At 45.3% G+C, this 19757-nt stretch overlaps 1 protein-coding gene across 1 annotated transcript in view; it reads left to right on the top strand.

Moving 5' to 3' along the window:
• DOK5 (docking protein 5) overlaps window positions 1-18128 on the top strand; it is a 161606-nt gene extending 143478 nt beyond the window's left edge. The window contains exon 8 of the mRNA XM_029219352.1: window positions 18011-18128. Within this exon, the coding sequence (XP_029075185.1) occupies window positions 18011-18114 (104 nt within the window). The 3' untranslated portion in view covers window positions 18115-18128. The remainder of the gene's footprint in view (window positions 1-18010) is intronic.
• The last annotated feature ends 1629 nt before the right edge of the window (window positions 18129-19757 follow it).

Raw genomic sequence — 19757 nt, 5'->3', positions numbered from 1 at the left:
TTTAATAGGAAAAAGCCAGCCAGAAGCTGCTCAGGAAAGCAGAGCACAGACTGCAAAGAGCGCGCCAGGTGAAGCAGAGAGCCGGATACCCAGCTGCCGTTTTTAATGACCCGGCGCTCAGCCACTAGCCAATCAGGCTTCCCCCGCCCACCCTTCCCCCGGAGTGCTTTCCTCCTTGATGTTATTATCTTTGGCCTTTGGTAATGATGCGGTCCCCTCCTGTACTGAAGAGCAGAGGTTGCTTGGGTGGATTTAAAGATGTCGGAGAAGGGTAAGGATTACTATTTTTGCTCTGAGTTTTGACCGGACGGTGACTGCTCGTCTTTGTTGTCTCTCTGCTGTGTTTACATGTTGTGTTTATTTACTTTTTTTCCATTGGAAACCCTAGGAGGCCCAGCACTAGCTTTGCTTTTTTCAGTAGGTAGCTACCCTCCTTTGGCCTACCTAATGAGGCACACGTGGAAGCCTTCTGTAGCAAGGGTCTGTAAATGCTGGCCAAAGCCAGCCTATCCCTGCTTTCGTCAAAGTTGTATTCAAACACAGCCATGCCCATTTGTTTGTTACCTGTGGTTGCTTTTGCACAACAACTGCAGAGTTGAGTGGTGGTGTCCGGGGCCGCGTGCCCTCTACAGGCAAGGTCTGCAGAGTCCGGCTCTGTACGATCCGGGCCTTCCGGAACCAGCTGATCCTCTGGGGACCCTGGTCCTGCAGGCGTCGCTCGTCCTCAGCATCACTTGTGAAATGAATGTTCTTGGTGGAAGGGAATGCTTAGCCCTCCCCTGAGCGGGGCCTGCACCCTCTCACTGCAGGGGTCATTTTTCTGCTGTTCCTTTTGCCTGGAAAAACCTTATTTTCTTCTACTCTTGCAAAACCAACACTTTCTTTAGACATTAATTAAAACACCAGGCTCTGAGTTCCTTCCTGGGACCCCCCAGACCAGACGAAGCTGCCAGTTATAAGCTTTTAAAGTACTCAGAGCGGTTCCTGCGTAGCACTAATTACTGTTTATAGTGACATGTTCGTGTGCTTATTGCATTGTCTGCCTTCTCCATGCTTCTCAAGCTCCCTGAGGGCAGGAGCTGTATCTAATTGGCTAAGCTTTGTCCCCCCAGCACCAAATAAAATACCTCCGTTAACGTGGCTCCGTGCCGGGGAGCCCTAACTTTTCTGGAACTCCTGTGTGTGCCAAGCATAATCCTTACACCATCCCTGTGCAGGCGATGACTCCAGAGCCCACGTGCTTTACTTCTACACTTGTGGTTCCCACACTACGTGCTGAGGTGCCCAGGGCGCCACAGTGAGTTCACAGAGGTGCTGTGCCGCAAACAGTGAAATTCAACGTCTATTGAACCTTTGGGAACTGCTGGCTGGAGGCTGTTCAATTTCAACATTAGATCACATTAAATTCATTTCTATGATATCATTTTTGTGAAACTGGGTTTTTGGCAATAAGAAGCAAAAGTACTGTGTGAAAAATAGGTGTGGACCAGTAAATGAGGGTGGCAGTGGGTGTCCAGTCTGATTCCCAGATTTGAGGAACTTCAGTGCCCTATAGACACACACATCCCCTTAGCAAGCAATTGTGGTTAAGAATAAAATTAAAAATAGATTTTCTTTTGATTCAGGTGTATTTTTTAATGGTTCCTAATTTGTTAGGACAGCTTAAATGGCTTGGACCAAACAGCTTAATAAATGGAACTACTAGCGGCAGGACAGGAATAAAGACGCAGACGTAGAAAATGGACTTAAGGACACAGGGAGAGGGAAGGGTAAGCTGGGATGAAGTGAGAGTGGCATGGACATATATACACTACCAAATGTAAAATAGATAGCTAGTGGGAAGCAGCCACATAGCACAGGAAGATCAGCTTGGTGCTTTGTGACCACCTAGAGGGGTGGGAATAGGGAGGGTGGGAGGGAGGGAGATGGAAGAGGGAGGAGATATGGGGATATATGTATATGTATAGCTGAGTCACTTTGTTATAAAGCAGAAACTAACACACTAATGTTAGCAGAAACTAACAAACTAATTGGAGTAAAGCAATTATACTCCAATAAAGATGTTAAAAAAAAATGGAACTACTAAATATTTCTCTTGGCCTAAGGGTATTATGGAAAACTTACTGAGCTAGCAAACGCACTGTGAACATTGAAAATGTGAGAAGCTCTGCTCCCCGTTATATTCTCCTGCCGTGCAACAGCCCTCAGATATGGGCTCTCAGATTTAAGCCCCTGGTTCTGTATCTAGTACACACGTACACACAGCAGGGCTGGTTTCATGGGTGCAAAATCCATGCAGTCACACAAGGACTCCATGCTCACAAGGCCCCACATTTGGCTCTGCTGGGGCCATCTTGAAATCCTTCATACTTTTGTCTTTGAACTTGTGTTAGTAAGTAAAGTCCCATTAGGACAATGGAGCATGCGTATGAGCAGAGGAGGTGCCTGCAGTATGCGTCTACTCGCTGCTCCCTGATGCTGTGTTTGTACATAGCATTCGTCGTGCCCCATAAACACAGAATTCCTGAGGCCCCAGGATGCATGGGAGTTCAGGGATCCCCAAAGCAAGTACAACACAAGGGTGTCATATCCATCATGGAGTAAGCAGGGGCCTTGACAGCCCGAGATGCTTTCCCTTTGAACCAGAACTTGCTTCAAATGCAGAAGGAAGGCAGTGGTGGTCTATGAAACACAACCAACCGAGGAAGTCCATCATATCCTTTCTTACACATGGTCCTCCCCTCTGTCATAGAAGGAAAAGGAAAGCTGGGAAAACCCACAGTTCCTTTTCCTTTCAATCCTTTCTCATTCATCAGAAAGGCCAAGCTAAAGGGTGTTGGTAGAATGTCCATGTGTCAAGAAGTGAAATAAAAACAAGTGTGTTAGTTTTTGTGCAGCTTTTCTCCTGTTCTGACAAGAACAAAATGCATATGCATATATGAGCTAAGGAATACGAGGTGTGTAATTTTGGTGATTCAGCACATGAATTGAATGTTCTTATATTAACATTAAAAATGGACATGGCATGATTGATGTAAAAGATGACCAGTAAAGTCTGTGCTAATTTAAAATCTTGATTTTTCTTAAGAGATTAATAGCAGATAAGAAACACAATGACACAATTTGTATGGAAACACAAAAGACTCTGAATAGCCAAAGCAATCTTGAGAAAGAAAAACGGAGCTGGAGGAGGAATCAGGCTCCTGGACTTCAGACTATACTACAAAGCTACAGTAATCAAGACAGTGTGGTACTGGCACAAAAACAGAAATATAGATCAATGGAACAGGATAGAAAGCCCAGAGATAAACCCATGCACATATGGTCACCTTATTTTTGATAAAGGAGGCAAGAATATACAATGGAGAAAAGACAGCCTCTTCAATAAGTTGGTGCTGGGAAAACTGCCTAACACCTGCCTAACACCTGCCTAACACCATACACAAAAACTCAAAATGGATTAAAGACCTAAATGTAAGGCCAGACACTATAAAACTCTTAGAGGAAAACATAGACAGAACACTCTGTGACATAAATCACAGCAAGATCCCTTTTGACCCACATCCTAAAGAAATGGAAATAAAAACAAAAACAAATGGGACCTAATGAAACTTAAAACCTTTTGCACAGCAAAGGAAATCATAACCAAGAGGAAAAGACAACCCTCAGAATGGGAGAAAATATTTGCAAATGAAGCAACTGACAAAGGATTAATCTCCAAAATATACAAGCAGCTCATGCAGCTCAATATCAAAAAAACAAACAACCCAATCCAAAAATGGGCAGAAGACCTAAACAGATGTTCCTCCGAAGAAGATATACAGATTGCCAACAAACACATGAAAGGATGCTCAACATCACTAATCATTAGAGAAATGCAAATCAAAACTACAATGAGGTGTCACCTCACACCCGTCTGAATGGCCATCATCAAAAAATGTACAAACAATAGATGCTTGAGAGGGTGTGGAGAAAAGGGAACCCTTTTGCACTGTTGGTGGGAATGTAAATTGATACAGCCACTATGGAGAACAGTATGGAGGTTCCTTAAAAAACTACAAATAGAACTACCATACGACCCAGCAATCCCAGTACTGGGCATATACCCTGAGAAAACCATAATTCAAAAAGAGTCATGTACCACAGTGTTCATGGCAGTTCTATTTACAATAGCCAGGACATGGAAGCAACCTAAGTGTCCACTGACAGATGAATGGATAAAGAAGATGTGGCACATATATACAATGGAATATTACTCAGCTGTAAAAGGAAACAAAATTGAGTTATTTGTAGTGAGGTGGATGGACGCAGAATCTGTCATACAAAGTGAAGTTAGAAAGAGAAATGCTAACACATATATATGGAATCTAAAAAAAAAGGTTCTTAAGAACCTAGGGGCAGGACAAGAAGAAAGGTGCAGATGTAGAGAATGGACTTGAGGACGGGGGACGAAGTGAGAGAGTGGCATTGACATATATGCACTAGCAAATGTAAAACAGCTAGTGGGAAGCAGCCGCATAGCACAGGGAGATCAGCTCGGCACTTTGTGACCACTTAGAGAGGTGGGATAGGGAGGGTGGGAGGGAGGGAGATGCAAGAGGGAGGGGATATGGGGATAAATGTATATGTATAGCTGATGCAGTCTGTGATACAGCAGAAACTAACACACCATTGTAAAGCAATTATATTCCAATAAAGATGTTAAAAAAAAAAAAAAAGAAACAGTGACCAACAGAGAGAATAAGGAAGAAAGGAAAACAGGTTACATTTTAGTTCCTTGAGCGGCACTTCTTTCTTGCTTTTTGAACACAGAGGCTCACACTTTAATTGTACACTGGGTCTCACCAGCTCTGTGGCCGGTCCTGTGCAGAAGGTGCTTCTTGAAGAGAAAGCAAGCTGAGTGGGGCTGAGGATTAGGTTCCAGCTGAGTTTTTCTGCCTCTTTCCTGCTTCCACATGTGGCTTCCACCCAGGACCCCTGCTCACCTTTTAAACCTTCCAGTCCAGTCTTTTAATAATTGACCTCTATTGAAGACAAGCCACGCAGTTCCTATTTTAAGCGAATGCTTCAGTCACGGTGACTGCCCAGAACTAAATAGTGTAGAATTATTTTCCTCATCACTGAATTCCTTTTAAAGCTGTCCCTACAGAACAAAGAAAGAAAGAGAAACATTTGGTTATCAAAGGAAGCCAGCCCCCAAATTTACTTTGCTTTAGCTGTCATGCAAATTTCAAGCAAGAGGCCTAGCTGGATGGCTTTGAAGATAAAGATCACAGTGCGGTCCTACAGAGGCTTCAATGGGGTTTCTGATGATCCTGTGATTTACTTGGAGAAGGAAGAAAGAGCCGAGAACAATAGGAAAAACTCGGCTCTGAAGGCATAAAAGCCCAGTGTCTAATTCTGGTTCTTTCCTTTTGCTGGGGGAAATGTCAGCAGCAGCGACGGGGGTGGGGGTGGGGGTCAGATACTGCTAGACCAGGATTCCCCAGGGCGGCCTATGAGAGGCCAACTCAAGTTCCTGGGCAAAAAAAAAAAAAAAAAAAAAAAAAAAAGGTTTATCCTTAAGTGAAGTTTTGGTAAATGTTACCTCAAACCAGTTTCTTTACTTTGCAAACTTCTTGGCACCTTACATTTAGTAAATGTAATGTAATAACCAAGGGCGGGCTATAGGATGCAGAGGGTGTTTTTGCTTGTTTGTTTTTTTCCTTTATGTGTATTACCTTTTATTTACTTATCTTTATAACATAAGATGCAGAGCTTTTTATTGTGACATGTCTTAAACCAGTTTGGCTGGTGGTGGCTGTTTCTGCATCAGCCGTTTCCAGCGATTAGAGGCAGGTGAGGGCAGGTCTTCTCACCCCCCAGAGGGCCATCGGGTAGTTGTCTGCAGTGCGGCTGTACCAAACGTCTAGAAACATGCTAACGCTTACTAGCCAAGAGGTATAAAAACGGGGGTGTGGCCAGACTGGTGGCCCCCCGGTACTTTCATGTATTCTCACTGGAGACGTGGTGAAGATTTCCTTGAGGCAGATGGGACAGTAGTCCAGCAGCAGATTCAGCTAAGGGTCTAGTGGGGTGGAGGAGTCCCATAGCTATCCACTGAAAAGAGGAACAGTTAAGATTGCGAAGCCTGTGCGGGACCATTTTTCCAGAGGAAGGTTCTTGGGCCCACAGGAGCCTCATCCCTAATCCTGAAAGGGGTGGGAATGTTCACAGTGTTTTCGGTGATTCCGTATGTGCTTGAACACCCCTTTATTCACCAAGAAAATCCACTTCTAACACCCATTCTGCTAATTAGCCAAGCTTTTGGTGTTGACCAGATGGAAAGGTAGCTGAAGCCACTTCTGGAGTTGAGGGAGTTTGGTGAATGTGCTTTTCTGTTGTTTGGCTTTTGTTTTGTTTTTCTTTTTTTTAGCCAACTTACAACTCCTAGAATGCAGATTTCCAATTAGGGTACTGCAAGTATTAAACATGTAGCTTACAACGAATGTAACTCTTTTCTCTGGAGCATCTTTCAGGATTGGGGTTCCGAGGACCCCGCTTTAGGAGCTGATGTGTAGGAGGAAAGAATTTTGGGCTGGGAGGCCTCGCTCGATTATTGTGTAGTTGTTTTACTCTGCGCAAGTCATTCCACCTCTCTATGCTCTGATTCCTGAAGCAGAGGTAACAATAAAAATAACTTCTAAGGGCTTCCCTGGTGGTGCAGTGATTGAGAGCCCGCCTGCCAATGCAGGGAATGTGGGTTTGAGCCCTGGTCCGGGAAGATCCCACATGCCGCGGTGCAGCTAAGCCCGTGCGCCACAGTTGCTGAGCCTGCGCTCTGGAGCCTGCGCGCCACAACTACTGAGCCCACGTGCCACAACTACGGAAGCCCGTGTGCCTGGAACCTGTGCTCCACAACAAGAGAAGCCACTGCAATGAGAAGCCCGCGCACCACAACGAGGAGTAGCCCCCGCTTGCTGCAACTAGAGAAAGCCCGCGCGCAGCAATGAAGACCCAGTGCAGCCAAAAATAAATAAATAAAATTTATTTTAAAAAAATAAGAAAGAGATCCAGGAAAGAACTGGTTTATGTGATTGTGATGATTCACTAGGCAAATCTGAAATCAATAGGGCAGGCTATTAAAGTTAAAAAAATAATAATAACTTTTAAAAATGCTTTGCAGGCTACTATAAAAGAGAGAGTAAGAGCTGGAAAAGCTCCAGAAATAGCTGGAACGCAGAGGTGACTCAACATCCTCATCAACAAAATAACAGCAACAATTCTTCTGTCCGTTTGGTTAAGACCAAATGAAGTCATAGGTATGAAAACTCTTTGGAAATTGTAAAAAATGCTTCAGATGTGAGGTGCTTTTAGAGTCACTGCCAAGTGTCTTCTGGGGGTAAAACCGCCTCCTGGTTTGCATTGGATAAAACGCCTCTGCCCACAAATTTCTTCCTTCTCCTCCAGCTATAAGATGGAAGTTCTCATGCACATCAGCGATGCAACAGCCTGAGCAAGTAAATGGGCCTCAGCTCACAGGGCCCGACGTCTTCAGAAGGATCCGGGTGAGGCAGGGGCTTGGGTTTTAGAGCCAGGCTGCCTGGGCTCGAGTCCACCTCTGCTGCTTCTAACTGTATATCCTTGGCTCAGCGATTTAAAGTTTGCACCTCTCTTTCCTTATCTGTAAAATGGGAATAACATTAGTCCCTTCCTCTTAGAGTTCTTGTGAGGACAAAATAATACAGGTAAACTGTTAAGAGAGGGCCTGGTACAGTGTTATCACTCAATAAATGTTTTTGTTAATAATGATGATATTATTTCCAATCGGCTCTAAGCCAGTGCTGCATGGGTACTGTACTCACCATGGCCAGCTCCTCTGGCTGGCCTGGACTTTCCTGGTGTTAGCACAGAAAGTCCAGTGTCCAGGGAAGCCCCGAGTCCCAGGCCAACCTGGGCAGTTGGTCACCCTAATCCTACCCCAGCAGAACAGCTGAATATTTCGTTGAGTCATGTTCACGTTTTGTTCACAAACACTAACTGTGTACCTTAATGACCAAGAATTGTGCTCAGTAGCGAGGGTTCAATGTATCTCACTGTCCGGTAGGAGGGGAGCCGATAAGGTGAATTTTGGATCCCTGGGCCCGGAGAGCACCGAGAGGCATTTGCAGCCACCTGTGCTGCAAACAGCAAGATTTTATTGAGAGAACAGCACTTGAGCTAAAATTTAGCAAGCAGGTAAGATCCAGCCAGGAAAAAGTAGATGCGAGTGACACACCTATTTTTATTGGCCTAGAAAGACAACTCCAGTGTCTTGTACTGGGAAATAAGACATTTATTAAAAATAAATACAGCCTGGGGAGGTGGTTACTGTAGACATGTTAGCTGATCGACAGTATGCTATTATGTCTATTTTGCTCGAGTGTTAACAGAGGGCAGAGTGGCCTGGATTATCGAATTCTGGTGAAAACCAAAGAACTCGCCCGGTTTTCTGCTGAGCTGAAACTTTCCTGAACTGGGTAGTATTTTCAAAGATTTGGTCACGCACTGGGACCAGGGAGTCATTTTGTTTTATAGGAATTAGGGCTGTTGAAGCAGACACTGCTGATTGCCCATTCAAGCTCCATTTTTTTCTATACTAAACCTTTCTCCTTACTAACAACCCTTTGGGGGAGGCAGTGATTCTACTTGAAAATACTTACTTTTCCAGATTCTCTGGAATGTCATGGGACCCAATTCCAGCCCGCAGGAGGCTTCCTTTCCCCCATAAAACAAAGCTTCTAAGGCAAAGACTTTTATCCCTCATCCTTGGCACTTTCTTCTTCATCTTGCCTGGAATGTAGATGGGATGGCTGGAGGTGGAGAAGTCATCTTGCTTCCACGAGGAGCAAAGACACTTGGTAAGGATGTCAGAGAGGAAACGAGAAGGAGTAGGGTCCTTTATGACTCCCCGTGAGTAGCTGGACCAGCCCTTGTATAAGGACTGCCCTTGTCTGGACTTATTTCATGTGAAAAATTCCTACTTGAGGGTCTCTAGCATGGGTAGTGAACCATGATCCTAACTGACCTGTTAGGTACTGATTTCAATAGTGTTTGGTAAATGTTGCGAGCATCAAAGCCTTGCAGGGATGTGGACTCACTATAAAATTTTTGTGTGTGCAATGTTTCTAGTTGATGGAGTTTTTACGTGATGCTGTCAGGGCTGCGGTCTCCGTAAGACAACAGTAGGTGCAGTGCCTGGGACCCATGATTCTCTTAGAGGCCCATAAAAATCTTTTACTTTCTTTTAAAATCAGAAGAAAAAATCCAATTTGGATTATATTGGTCTTCATACAAACCCAGTCGTATAATGTAGTTTTTAATACCATTTTATGGAGGAAGGGGCCCAGGAAGGCAAAAGTATTTATTGGCCCATGAAAGTCATTGTGTGGCCTGGGATACCTCCTCATCTCAAAAAGGAACTGGTCTCATTGCTTCCTGCTCATTTTCCATTCCAGAATCTTCCTTCTCTGGATACAGAAACATGCCCCCATTCAACAGAAGAAACAAGGGGCACTGGAAAGGCTTCTGGGTCCAACAGAACTGGGTTTGAACCCCAGTGTGATTTTAGGCAAATTTCTTAATTTCTCCTGGTACCAGTTTTATAAAATCGATTGATTCATACATTTATTCAGCAGTGATTTGAAGGCCCACAATGTAGCAGGCACTGTCCGTAGGGTAGTTATCTTTAGAGGATTATAGGAATTGATGCATAGGAACCCCAATATCTGGTACTCAATTCTGTTTTTAATTCCCTTGCCCTTGGCTGTGAGCTCCAAGCCTAGGACACGGTCCACTGTTATCTTCTTTCTTGCTGTACGGAACATTGGGATTATGAAAGAGCCTTCTTCTCGAGATGGGATCCATCCACCTTTTGCAAAAGAACAGTGCTTTTCACTTGAATTTAATTAAGGCCCAGTGTAGCTTCCCACAATCATTACTGTGGTGTCCCATTATCTCTTCTCTAATGATTTTGTTCTGTATAAGTGTCTGTAAAACTCATTCTCTAAGCACAACGATCAGACAGCAGTGTAGGGTAGGATAATTCAAAGACCCGTTTAACCACTTTTCACTGGAAGAAGCTGTCAGAATTTCAGACCTGGTTTATTTTTTGGTTGCAGGGATTTTTATCTTTTTCTCTTTTTTTGTTTTCCTTTTGCCTTCTTGTAACTCCCTCACAGATCCATCTGTGAAAAAAGCAATCGGTTAATGGAAAAATGTGTATTTCCCCATTATAATATACTGTGCACACTGAAGATTCTGTAGTACGTTATAAAAGTGCCCAATATAATGTGTATGCAAATATCTGATGCAAAGGAGTGCTTTTATTGTTTTCAACTGCAGGCAGAAGAACATACCAAGTGAATTTTTGACAAACATAGGATAGATCCTCCTGTGATAAGAAAATATCCTAATGCAAAGTTGCCTGCAGAGAAGAGGAGATTTCCCTTGTATTAACGTATTCAGATTCTATGTAAGAAATAGCGGCGCTTCTTTTCTCCAGGAGACAAGAGACTCAAGATTTCATTCCCTCTTCTATCAAATGTGCCCATTCTCAACCTCTTTGCTCCCTGCCTGGTTCAGGAGTCCCAGAGAGGCATTCCACCCAGAGCAGGAACAATTCCACTGAAGCCTTGTTGGTGTGTAGCACATTAACCCAACAATTGCCAAGTCTCCACTCTCCCGTGTCACAGCAGCCTGGTTTAGATCTTCATGGGACCGTCCTGGTGACTGCATATTCCTTTTCTTATTTGGCCTGTGATCAGATGATGTCTAGGATGTGGCCAGCAGTGCACAGGGCACTTACTTTAAGAGATCTGATAGCTGGAAGTTTCACACATAACCAACACATTATTTAACTATGTATACAAATAATTCAGGGACGCTAAGAATGCCCAAATCCCCCAAATAAGCTCCCTGTCGTGTCTTCCATTTCAGCTCTTCTCAGCGTGCTCTTCTGCTTCAAGCTGAACTTCTCCAGGGGAGCAGGGAATAATAATTGATTGAATGATTGTATGTATTCTCTCAGTCAAAAAAAGCCCAGAGTAACACATATACATACACTCTTTCATGCGTTTACTTTTCATTCCTCAAATGTGACTAACGACCTTGGTACGTGTCCAGCTTCATGTTAGATGCTAGGAAATATGAAGAACTAATACACTGAAGTGATTTTTCTCCAGCTGCTTAACCCCGTGTGGGAGAGGTTGAGAGGCCAGAGGTGCAAGGTCAATGTTCCCGATCATCCCGGCGTACCGGAAGCCTGCCTGTCCCATCTCGTTGTGTAGAAGCCCCTGGTGCCCCCATTTCAAGGAACTATCCCAAGGAACTATTGAACAGGCCTCTCGCTATAATTTCCTGCCGGAGAGTGGATGCTGTGATGCAGCGCAGAAGAGGCAAAGCTGTATGAGCAGGGCTCCCGACAGCTGCTCACTGGTTCACTTACTTGGCCATTCAGCGCATGCTAATAATAAGTGTTATTATGTGCTTGAGACGTTGGAGATGGTGGTGAATAAAACAGACAAGATTCTCTGCCCTCATGGGGCTCACAGTCTAGTTGAGGGAAGTAAAGAATACGTAATATTTGGTGATATTTATATTTTGCCAGCTGTTGATAGTTGCTGCTAAGAAAGCCAAGCAGGGAGGGGTATAGGGAGTTCTGGGTGGGGCCTTTTAATTTTAAGTGGGGTGGTCAAGGAAGGTCACAAAAGAAGGTGATTTTGAGAAGCACCGAGTGGCTCAGCCTTCTAGCATCTGGGAACATGCTAAGAAGGGAAGGAGTGAGAGTGAAAGCCATGAGGCGGGGATGTCTGAGGACCAAGAAGTGGGGGCCACAGTCTTGCTGGAGAGGAGTGAGTTTGTTGGGGGAGCCATGCAATGGCAGGTCAGGGTGCCATGGACCATCCAGGTTTGGGGAACGGCACGGAAAAGACTTAGGGGAGGAAAGTACAGATGGCACCTCTTTTGTCCAGAATCGTGGAGCAGGTGACATCTGTGAAAGGTGTCGGTTTCCAGCCCCTGAAAGCTGAAGGGTTTATACTTGGCAGTAAAAACCCGTGTGTCAATCAGCTCATCTCCAACGCTCATCTTGTATCCAGAGGAACGTTCTCACCCTTGTCCCTGTGCGCGTGCGTGTGTGCACCTTTCCGTCACTGCATGGAAACGGCCAAATCAATTTTTTACGGGTAGGTTTGAATCAAGTGCTGGAATACCCACTGTTGCCAGCACAGATCTGAAATATAAAGGTCATATTGCATCACCCACCCACCATACTCCTCCTTCTATAAATTAGTGGGCCGGCAGGGATCGTCTGAAGATGTACCCAAGGATGCACCGTCATTACATCGATACGCAGAGGTTGCCTTCACTTCCGTATTCATGGCGGCTATTGCCCATCAATCACATATCCTTTCCTGCCAAGCTTGGAGGAAAGGCCGAAGTCCTCAGAGTGGCCTTCAAAAACTCCCACGCGGTCTGCCACCGACACCCCCCGCCGCCAGCTTCTATTTCCTCACGTCCTCTCTCCCTTGGTCACTCTGCTCCTCGCTGGGCGCTGGCAGGGGCCTCTGCACTGGCCCCTCTGCTTCACTGCTCTTCCACCAGCAATTTCCATCTGTGATTTTCCTCACTTTGGTCAAGATCTCGGCTCAGAAGAACACTTCTCAGTGTCCTAACCTGACCATTCGAATTAAAAGTGACCGCCTCCCATCCCCTGGCCATTCTTCTGGTTCCCCAGCACCAGAAGATGGAAAGCCCCAGCTTTGGGTTCCCCTGTGAGTGAAGACTTGTCACTGGGCATGTCCCTTGCATGGAATGTCTGCTCCACCTGAAGAGGAATGACTTATGCTGTCCTCCTGTCTTGCTGTCTTTCCTGGCCTGCATCCCCCTGAGGGGCTAAGTGTGACCAATGGTGATCTTATGCATCTGAATATTTAGTTAAGCCAAGAATGACCCCTGCTAGTGTTACAGCCTCAGAGTCATAAAGACCTAGATTCCCAAATCTATGTTCCCTCCATCAACTCACTCAACTGGACTCCAGCCCTTGAAACCTGGTTTCCTTATTTATAAAACAGGGAGGTTAACAGTGCACATCCCCTAGGTATTGTGAGTGGAATAAAATAATCGACAAAAAAGAATCTGACCCCAAATCAAGATGTTTGTAAACAGGGGTAGTGGGAATTGTGGCCATTTTATAAAAATTAACGTTGATATAACTGACCTGCTGGCTCCATGGATATGTGACCTGTGCAGTCACTGGGACCCCACACTCATAAGGGCTCCATGCTTGGCTGGATGCTCTGCTGTGGCCATCCTGAAATTCTCAGTAATTCTTGAACAAGGGGCCTGCAGCTTGATTTTGCAGTGGGCGCCACCAACTATGTAGCTGGTTCTGATTACAGGATAAGATGTGCCTAGTACGTTAAACATATTTTACAGAGAGTCCAGAGAGTCAGTGCTTTCGGAGCTCACTCAGAAGCTGAGGAGGTGGGGGAAGGATTGGCAATAGTTCACATGATGCATTCAAAACATCTGACCTATTTGTCACCACAACTCTGTGCGGGGAGGTAACGTTCTTATATCCATTTAATCGATTAGAAACTTGAGGGATGTAGAATTTAAATTGTCCACAGTCACTGGGCTGGTAGCCACTACCTTCGTCGGCTCTACAGAGTGGACAGTTCACAGAAGACCCCGAGTGTCCACGGGCCCTTGCAGGTCCACACGTAGCTACCCTTCTCAATGGGGTCCTACCTAGTGGAAGAGGTGGGTCCTCTCCTGCAAAGCCTTTCCTGTGGGCTGGAGAGTTTGTTCAGCAAGTGGTAAGCTCTCCAGGTCTGGGGTTCTGGAGACACTATACAAATGAAACTCCTGCACTCGCATGGAACAGCAAAGAATGGTCTCAGCTTTGTTTCTGTCAAGCTGTGAACGGTGCATAATAATGTGGCTGCTCTAGCCGCTCAGCGCTCAGGTCTCCTTGTGATATTTTCATGTCCTCATTAACTTTCACAAGGACAGATTGATGTGGCACTGAGCACTAATGATGCTTTTCCACGGGCACTGCTGTCTTGTAGCCCTGTTTGGCGTCTTGATCGTTGTCAAGCTTTGGCTCTTCGGGTAATGATTATTCCTGTCTCTCAGAGCAAGGAGAATTTGCTCTGAAGAGTGTGGGTATCATCTGCCGAACTGGGCAGTTCTGGGTCTTCCCTACTCCTTGTGTGCTCTTCTTTCTTTCTTGGAAGGAATCTTCTAGAACACTGGTTCTTAACCTTTTTGATCTCCAACTTCACCTGAGCTAGTCTAAATCATTCTTTGTTACTTCCTTGACTCAAGTCACGTCCTTGACCCCGACCACTGGTTGCAGGGCCCTTGCCGTGACCCCTGTGCTCCTCTTAGGGACCTCATTCACCTTTTTGGACTCTTTACTACCTGTTGTTCCTATTGGACTTGAACCTTCATAAGGGCAGGGACTTGTTCATCTCTGAGTGCTCTGCATTTCCAACAATATCTGAGGAATAGTCAGCAAACATTGCTAGAATTATCTCTTTGGAACAATCCAGCCAGGTACATGAAAGTCTGAGATAATCTACAAGATCTCAGACCCCCTGAGGTTATTCATGCAGCTGTCCATGGACCTCAGGACAGAAAACCTCCTCTCAGTGCTCTCATACATCAAATACCTTAATCTCTACTACACCTCTGTCAGTGTAGTTCAGGCACCATTTGGATGTCTCCAGTGATGGTGAGCTCACTACCTCATTGAATGTCCCATTGTGGGAACTTTAAGTGTTGGAAGTTGGATGGGTGGGTGGATGGTTTCACTCATTGAATAGTTTTTATTGGGAGCTGTCACTGTGACAGGCTATTTTCTAGGGTAACAAGGGTAGACAAAACCAAGCCACTGTTCTCTCAGAGTTATATTCTAAGGGAGAAGGCAGAAAATATTCAAATAAACAAACAATTAACATGTCAGGTATGATTATTGCTATGGAAGAAGTAAAGCCGGGTAAACAGAGTGTGGCAGGGATGGGAAGGAAAGGCTACTCTAAACGGAATAGCCTTTGTTGGGCAAGAAAGACCTTCCTAAGATGTGATCTGGGATGTTAAATTCTCTACGTAAATTCTACAGAAATGAGAATCCTCTCTTAACTTCCTCACTGTGAAATAATGACAAAAGTCATTCATTTATTGACCAATATTTACTGAAGGCCTACTAAGTACCAGACCTTTCCTGTTCACATGGAGCTTATACTCTAGTGAGACAGATGTGAGGCAAACAAATAGAAATATCAGATGGTAATAATTTCTATGAAAACAATCACAGGATGGAGGAGGGGTGTTCTGCTTTTGTGTTTCTGGGAGGGGCGTCATATGAAACCTTGAGCATTCCAGGCAGCAGCGACGCGGAAGCGTGGAGTAGCGGCATGCTTGGGATTTTAACGGTAACTAATCCTTACGGAGAACTAATTTACTTACGTACAAATGAGTAAATGAAGTAAAAATGGTCGTAGCAGAGTCTCCAACGACTTCTTCTAGTTACTTCGACTGATATTCACCTATGTTTTGAGAAACGTGCTCTAGAATTTAAGCTCTTCTGTGCAAACACAATGGTGGGAGTTGGTACAGCCACCTGGATGCTGGGCTTGGGAGCTGTTTCTTAAGGGACAGAACAAGTTAGAAGGAGCCTGGGTCCCTGATGCAGTGGAAGTCCCATGTCAGCTGTGGAGTGCTTCTGTCAGATCTGTTGCTGGAGAGAGAAGCAGCCGACTTCAATCTCAATGCAGCCAGAGCACTCTGGACTTGGTTATGGCGTTCATCTGCTGTCCTTCACGGTCATTCTTTAGCTACGCTTATGTGTATCATAGGACTCTGCTGATAGCGCTGGAGATACAGGAGTCCCTGCTCTTGGAGTTTGGTGCTTTCAGCCTAGTGGGGAAGGAAAGATTTGAAGTAAAGTGTTATTTCACTGAGAACATATCACAGATGAGCCTGACCAAGGCTGGAGGAAGTGATGCCAAAAGGAGGATGGTACGATGGTCAGATATCCTGTTGCAGGGATTGGTAGCCTGCTGTCTGCTTATATGAATAAAGTTTTATTGGCACACAGCTATGCCTCTTTGTTTCCATGTTATCTGTAGATGCTTTTGTGCTATACCAGTAGAGTAGTTGTGACAGAGACCATATGGAGCTCAAGCAAAACCATATCTGGTTTTCTTATCCTTTAAAGAAGAAGATATACCGGTCTCTGATCTATAGGCAATGGGAGAGAAGAGCATGGGCAGGGCTTGGCAGGGAGAGCGTCTGGACTGAGCAAAACCCTGGTGGGAGGTCTAGAGCTTCTTATAGCAAACCGAGGATTAAGAAATTCAAATCTCACAAAGGGTCAGACAAATACCAGAAATAAATAAAGTGGATTGTATGTGCGTTACATAGATAAGATCCCAAAGAAATATGCCCTCTGCCTTTGTCTTTTGCATATTGGGCTACTACTTACTTCCCCACATTTAACAGAGACATGGATACAAAAATATTTCTCAGATATAAGAAAAACTCAGAGCGAGCATAATGATAAATGGCAACTGAAATTCAGACCTGGTATTAATGGTACAACAAAGTACGGTGGGGACTGTGGAAAAAAAACAGAAACATGCCTCTTTCATGTGGGCCCAGCTCTAGCAGAAATTAAGTTTTTTTACCAGAAATTCTAGAAATTCAAATTTTTATGTGAAATCTCCCAATGTTGAAACAACAGCTTTTGTTTTCATTGTGTGAATGTCAAACCCCAACCTATCTCCAGGCTGGGTTGTCTCTGTGGCCACCAGTTGGAGACCATGGCATAAATGTTTAAGAGATCCAGGGACTCAGACCTTAGTTGAGGAGAAAGTTCAAACAGCCCAGGAGCAATGAGCAGATTATTTTATCAAGTAGTGTATTTTGTGGCACAAAGGTGCATTGGGAGGTTGGAAGAGGGAGAAATCCAGCGTGGTTGGAGCGGTGTCAGTGGACTCTTGGAGAAGGTGGGTAGTGTAACTAGGCATTAAATAATGGATTCAATCTGAGTACCTAGTAGCAAGGAGAGCCGGAAGGCCCGGAAAACCACAATCAGGGAAGACGAGAGTTGCAGAAGAGAAAGAAAGATTTGTAAGAGATTTGGTCTCCTGGGAACAAGTTGTATACGAGAGACTTTACAAGGCCAGCAAGTAATTTGAAACCTGTGCTCTTCTAATATCCAGTTCCTCCTTTCAGCCAGCCGCTGACCTCTGTGCTCAGGTTTTGGGTTTCTGTCTCAGTTGTTTCAGAAACTGCCGGTGGTGATTTGGAGATTCCCACCAGGTGGCGATGTTCTCATTTGGAAAAAAAAGGAAAGCAGAGCAAAAGAATGCGCCACTTTTTGTTGAATGATGTCTGCTGGGTTCTCTGATCCCTGCCTAAGCCTGGGTTTTATAGCTAATAAAGTAAAAGCAGCTTACACAGTTTCCCTTTTTTATTTATCTTATGGCACTGTCCATAGATCCCGCCATGCCAAGCCCATAATATTTATTTCTGCAGCAATTGCTATGCAAACTATATACAAGGGGAACATCTGTATTATTCCCAGCATCCTCTCTGGAAGCAGAGCCACAAAAGAGAGAGCAGAACAGAAGCACATGTGCATAGGTGGTTGGAGGACTTTCTTGAGGGTGAGGGGAGAAGAAAAATAAGCTGTGTCTTCCACTCCAGCTTTCCAAGATATGTGGATTTAGATAGAAGATCTGCTGCTGAAAGACCTGTTTTAAGACATAGAATATGCAACAGTTTCTAAAAGGTCTATTTTTTCAGCCTATCTGGAGAAGCTCAGTGCCAGAGCACCCACCCAGAGGTGAATGGCCCGTTTCTGAATAACAGCGAGGGGCAAAGAGCAGAGCTGTGTGAGGGCTTGGGGGAGGTGGGAGGTGATGGAGGGGCAACCACTAGGCAGGGTATAATTTGTCCATTTATTTCTTTGACCCCATAGATGGTGACCCATGTAGATTTCCTCCATCCCATATGACAGTGTTGAATCAGGACAGTTCATTGAGGAGTTTCATTGTCAGCCTTCACCGCAAGAAAAGAGTTTGATTCATAGGAGCCGGTTCACGACCCAGTGAAACAGGAAATGCCTGGAAGTGCTTGTCTGCAGCCAGAACCTACAAAGTGCTGGGCGAGTGTTACCATTTCTCCTTTGAGGTCAGGTCAGTGTGTTAATACGATTAATCTATTCATTCTACTCAGACTCACTTCATTCCTCTTCTGCACCAGGCTCTGGGGTTACTGAGATCTTCCACTTCCCCCCAATTCTGTCTCTTTCGTCCCCTTTTTCCAATTCTGCTTCTCATACTTGTACATTCAGAATCTGCCTCTGTCCCTCTGATGGGAATAAAACCCTTCCTTCCTCTTTCCTGGTGCTTTTCTTTCCCTTCCCATTGGTCCTTCCTGGTTTCCATCTCTCCATCCCTCTTCTTCTCCTCTCATTTGTGGAAAGGTGATGCTGTGCATTTGTTGTCTGCAAATCTGCTGGATCTCTCACTATGAAGGGTGGGGTAAAGCCTGTTCCTTGGCTACATAAAAATCACATCCCTTTGAGGTGGGCTGGGGCTGGGTGGGGTAGAAAACTGGGGGAAGAGATACAGACTAGGAGACCTGCTTTTAGCATCAGGCTCAGCTGAAGCAGTGCATGTGGCCTGCCTGCTGTTCCTCTTGCCACGAGGTCCCGGTGGGCAGTCAGTTAGGGCCCAGGCGGCTGAGCTATCCTCCTCTCAGCCATATTCTGCCCTATGAGCTTCAACTGTGGCCACTGGACTGTACCACTTCGCAATGGACTTTGTCTGGAAGGCTTCATCTGGTCTGCAGGCAGTTGGCTGAAGTTGATTTCTAGGTTTTCTACTAGGGATTTTTAGCTGGCCTGCCCACAGAGATCCCAAACGCAAAAACCCCACTACAGAGGAGCATGCAGTCCCCCAGTCCCACTTGCTTCTCCTCACTGGGCCCTGCAGCCCCATCTGCAGCTCTGAGAACCGCACAGCCCAGCTTGGTAAGGATCTGGCATCTAGAACCTCCCCGACAGGCTGTGCTGAAAGGGCCCTTTGCCAGTGGCTGGCTCTCGTCTGAGCTGCCTGTTCCTAACTGTGATGTTTCTCGGGATGTTGATTTCAGAGCACGACTTCACCTGTATGTGGTGTCGGGCATGGTCTTGCCCTCTTGGCAGGGGTGATGGATGAGTTGCCATCTCCATATCCCTCAAAGCTTTGTGACTGGCAGCCCAAAGCTTTGAGCTCAAAGCTTTGTGACTGGCAGCAGTCTGGTCCAATGGGATCAGTCCAGCATCATTCATGCAACAAACATTTGAGAGTCTCTCAACACTGTTCTGGGCACAGGAGCTCTAAGGTGAATAAGAAAAGGTTCCTGCTGTCACAGAGAATTCATTAGAATGGAGTAGATACAGGCAGTAAATGCTATGTAAACCATGTGTTACATGACAAAAAGGTTGGGAGGGAAAACTAAGGGAGTGAGAGGGGTGGTCAGGGAAACCTGTGTGTTAGAAATGATATTTGGCAGGGAGCTGAGGGAGTGAGCCGAGCAGCTATCTGGGAAAAGAACATGCCAGGCAGAGGGAACAGCACATGCAAAGGCCCTGAGGCAGGAGTGGGAGGAATGTGTTAGAGGAACAGCAAAGAATCCAGGGTGGCTCTGATGAAGTAAGAAGAAAATGGTAGAAAAGGAGG

Source organism: Monodon monoceros, unplaced genomic scaffold, assembly GCF_005190385.1.
Source record: "Monodon monoceros isolate NGI ecotype Baffin Bay Population unplaced genomic scaffold, NGI_Narwhal_1 Super_Scaffold_13, whole genome shotgun sequence".
Classification (NCBI taxonomy): Eukaryota; Metazoa; Chordata; class Mammalia; order Artiodactyla; family Monodontidae; genus Monodon; species Monodon monoceros.
This window is presented reverse-complemented; position numbering and strand designations above follow the sequence as displayed.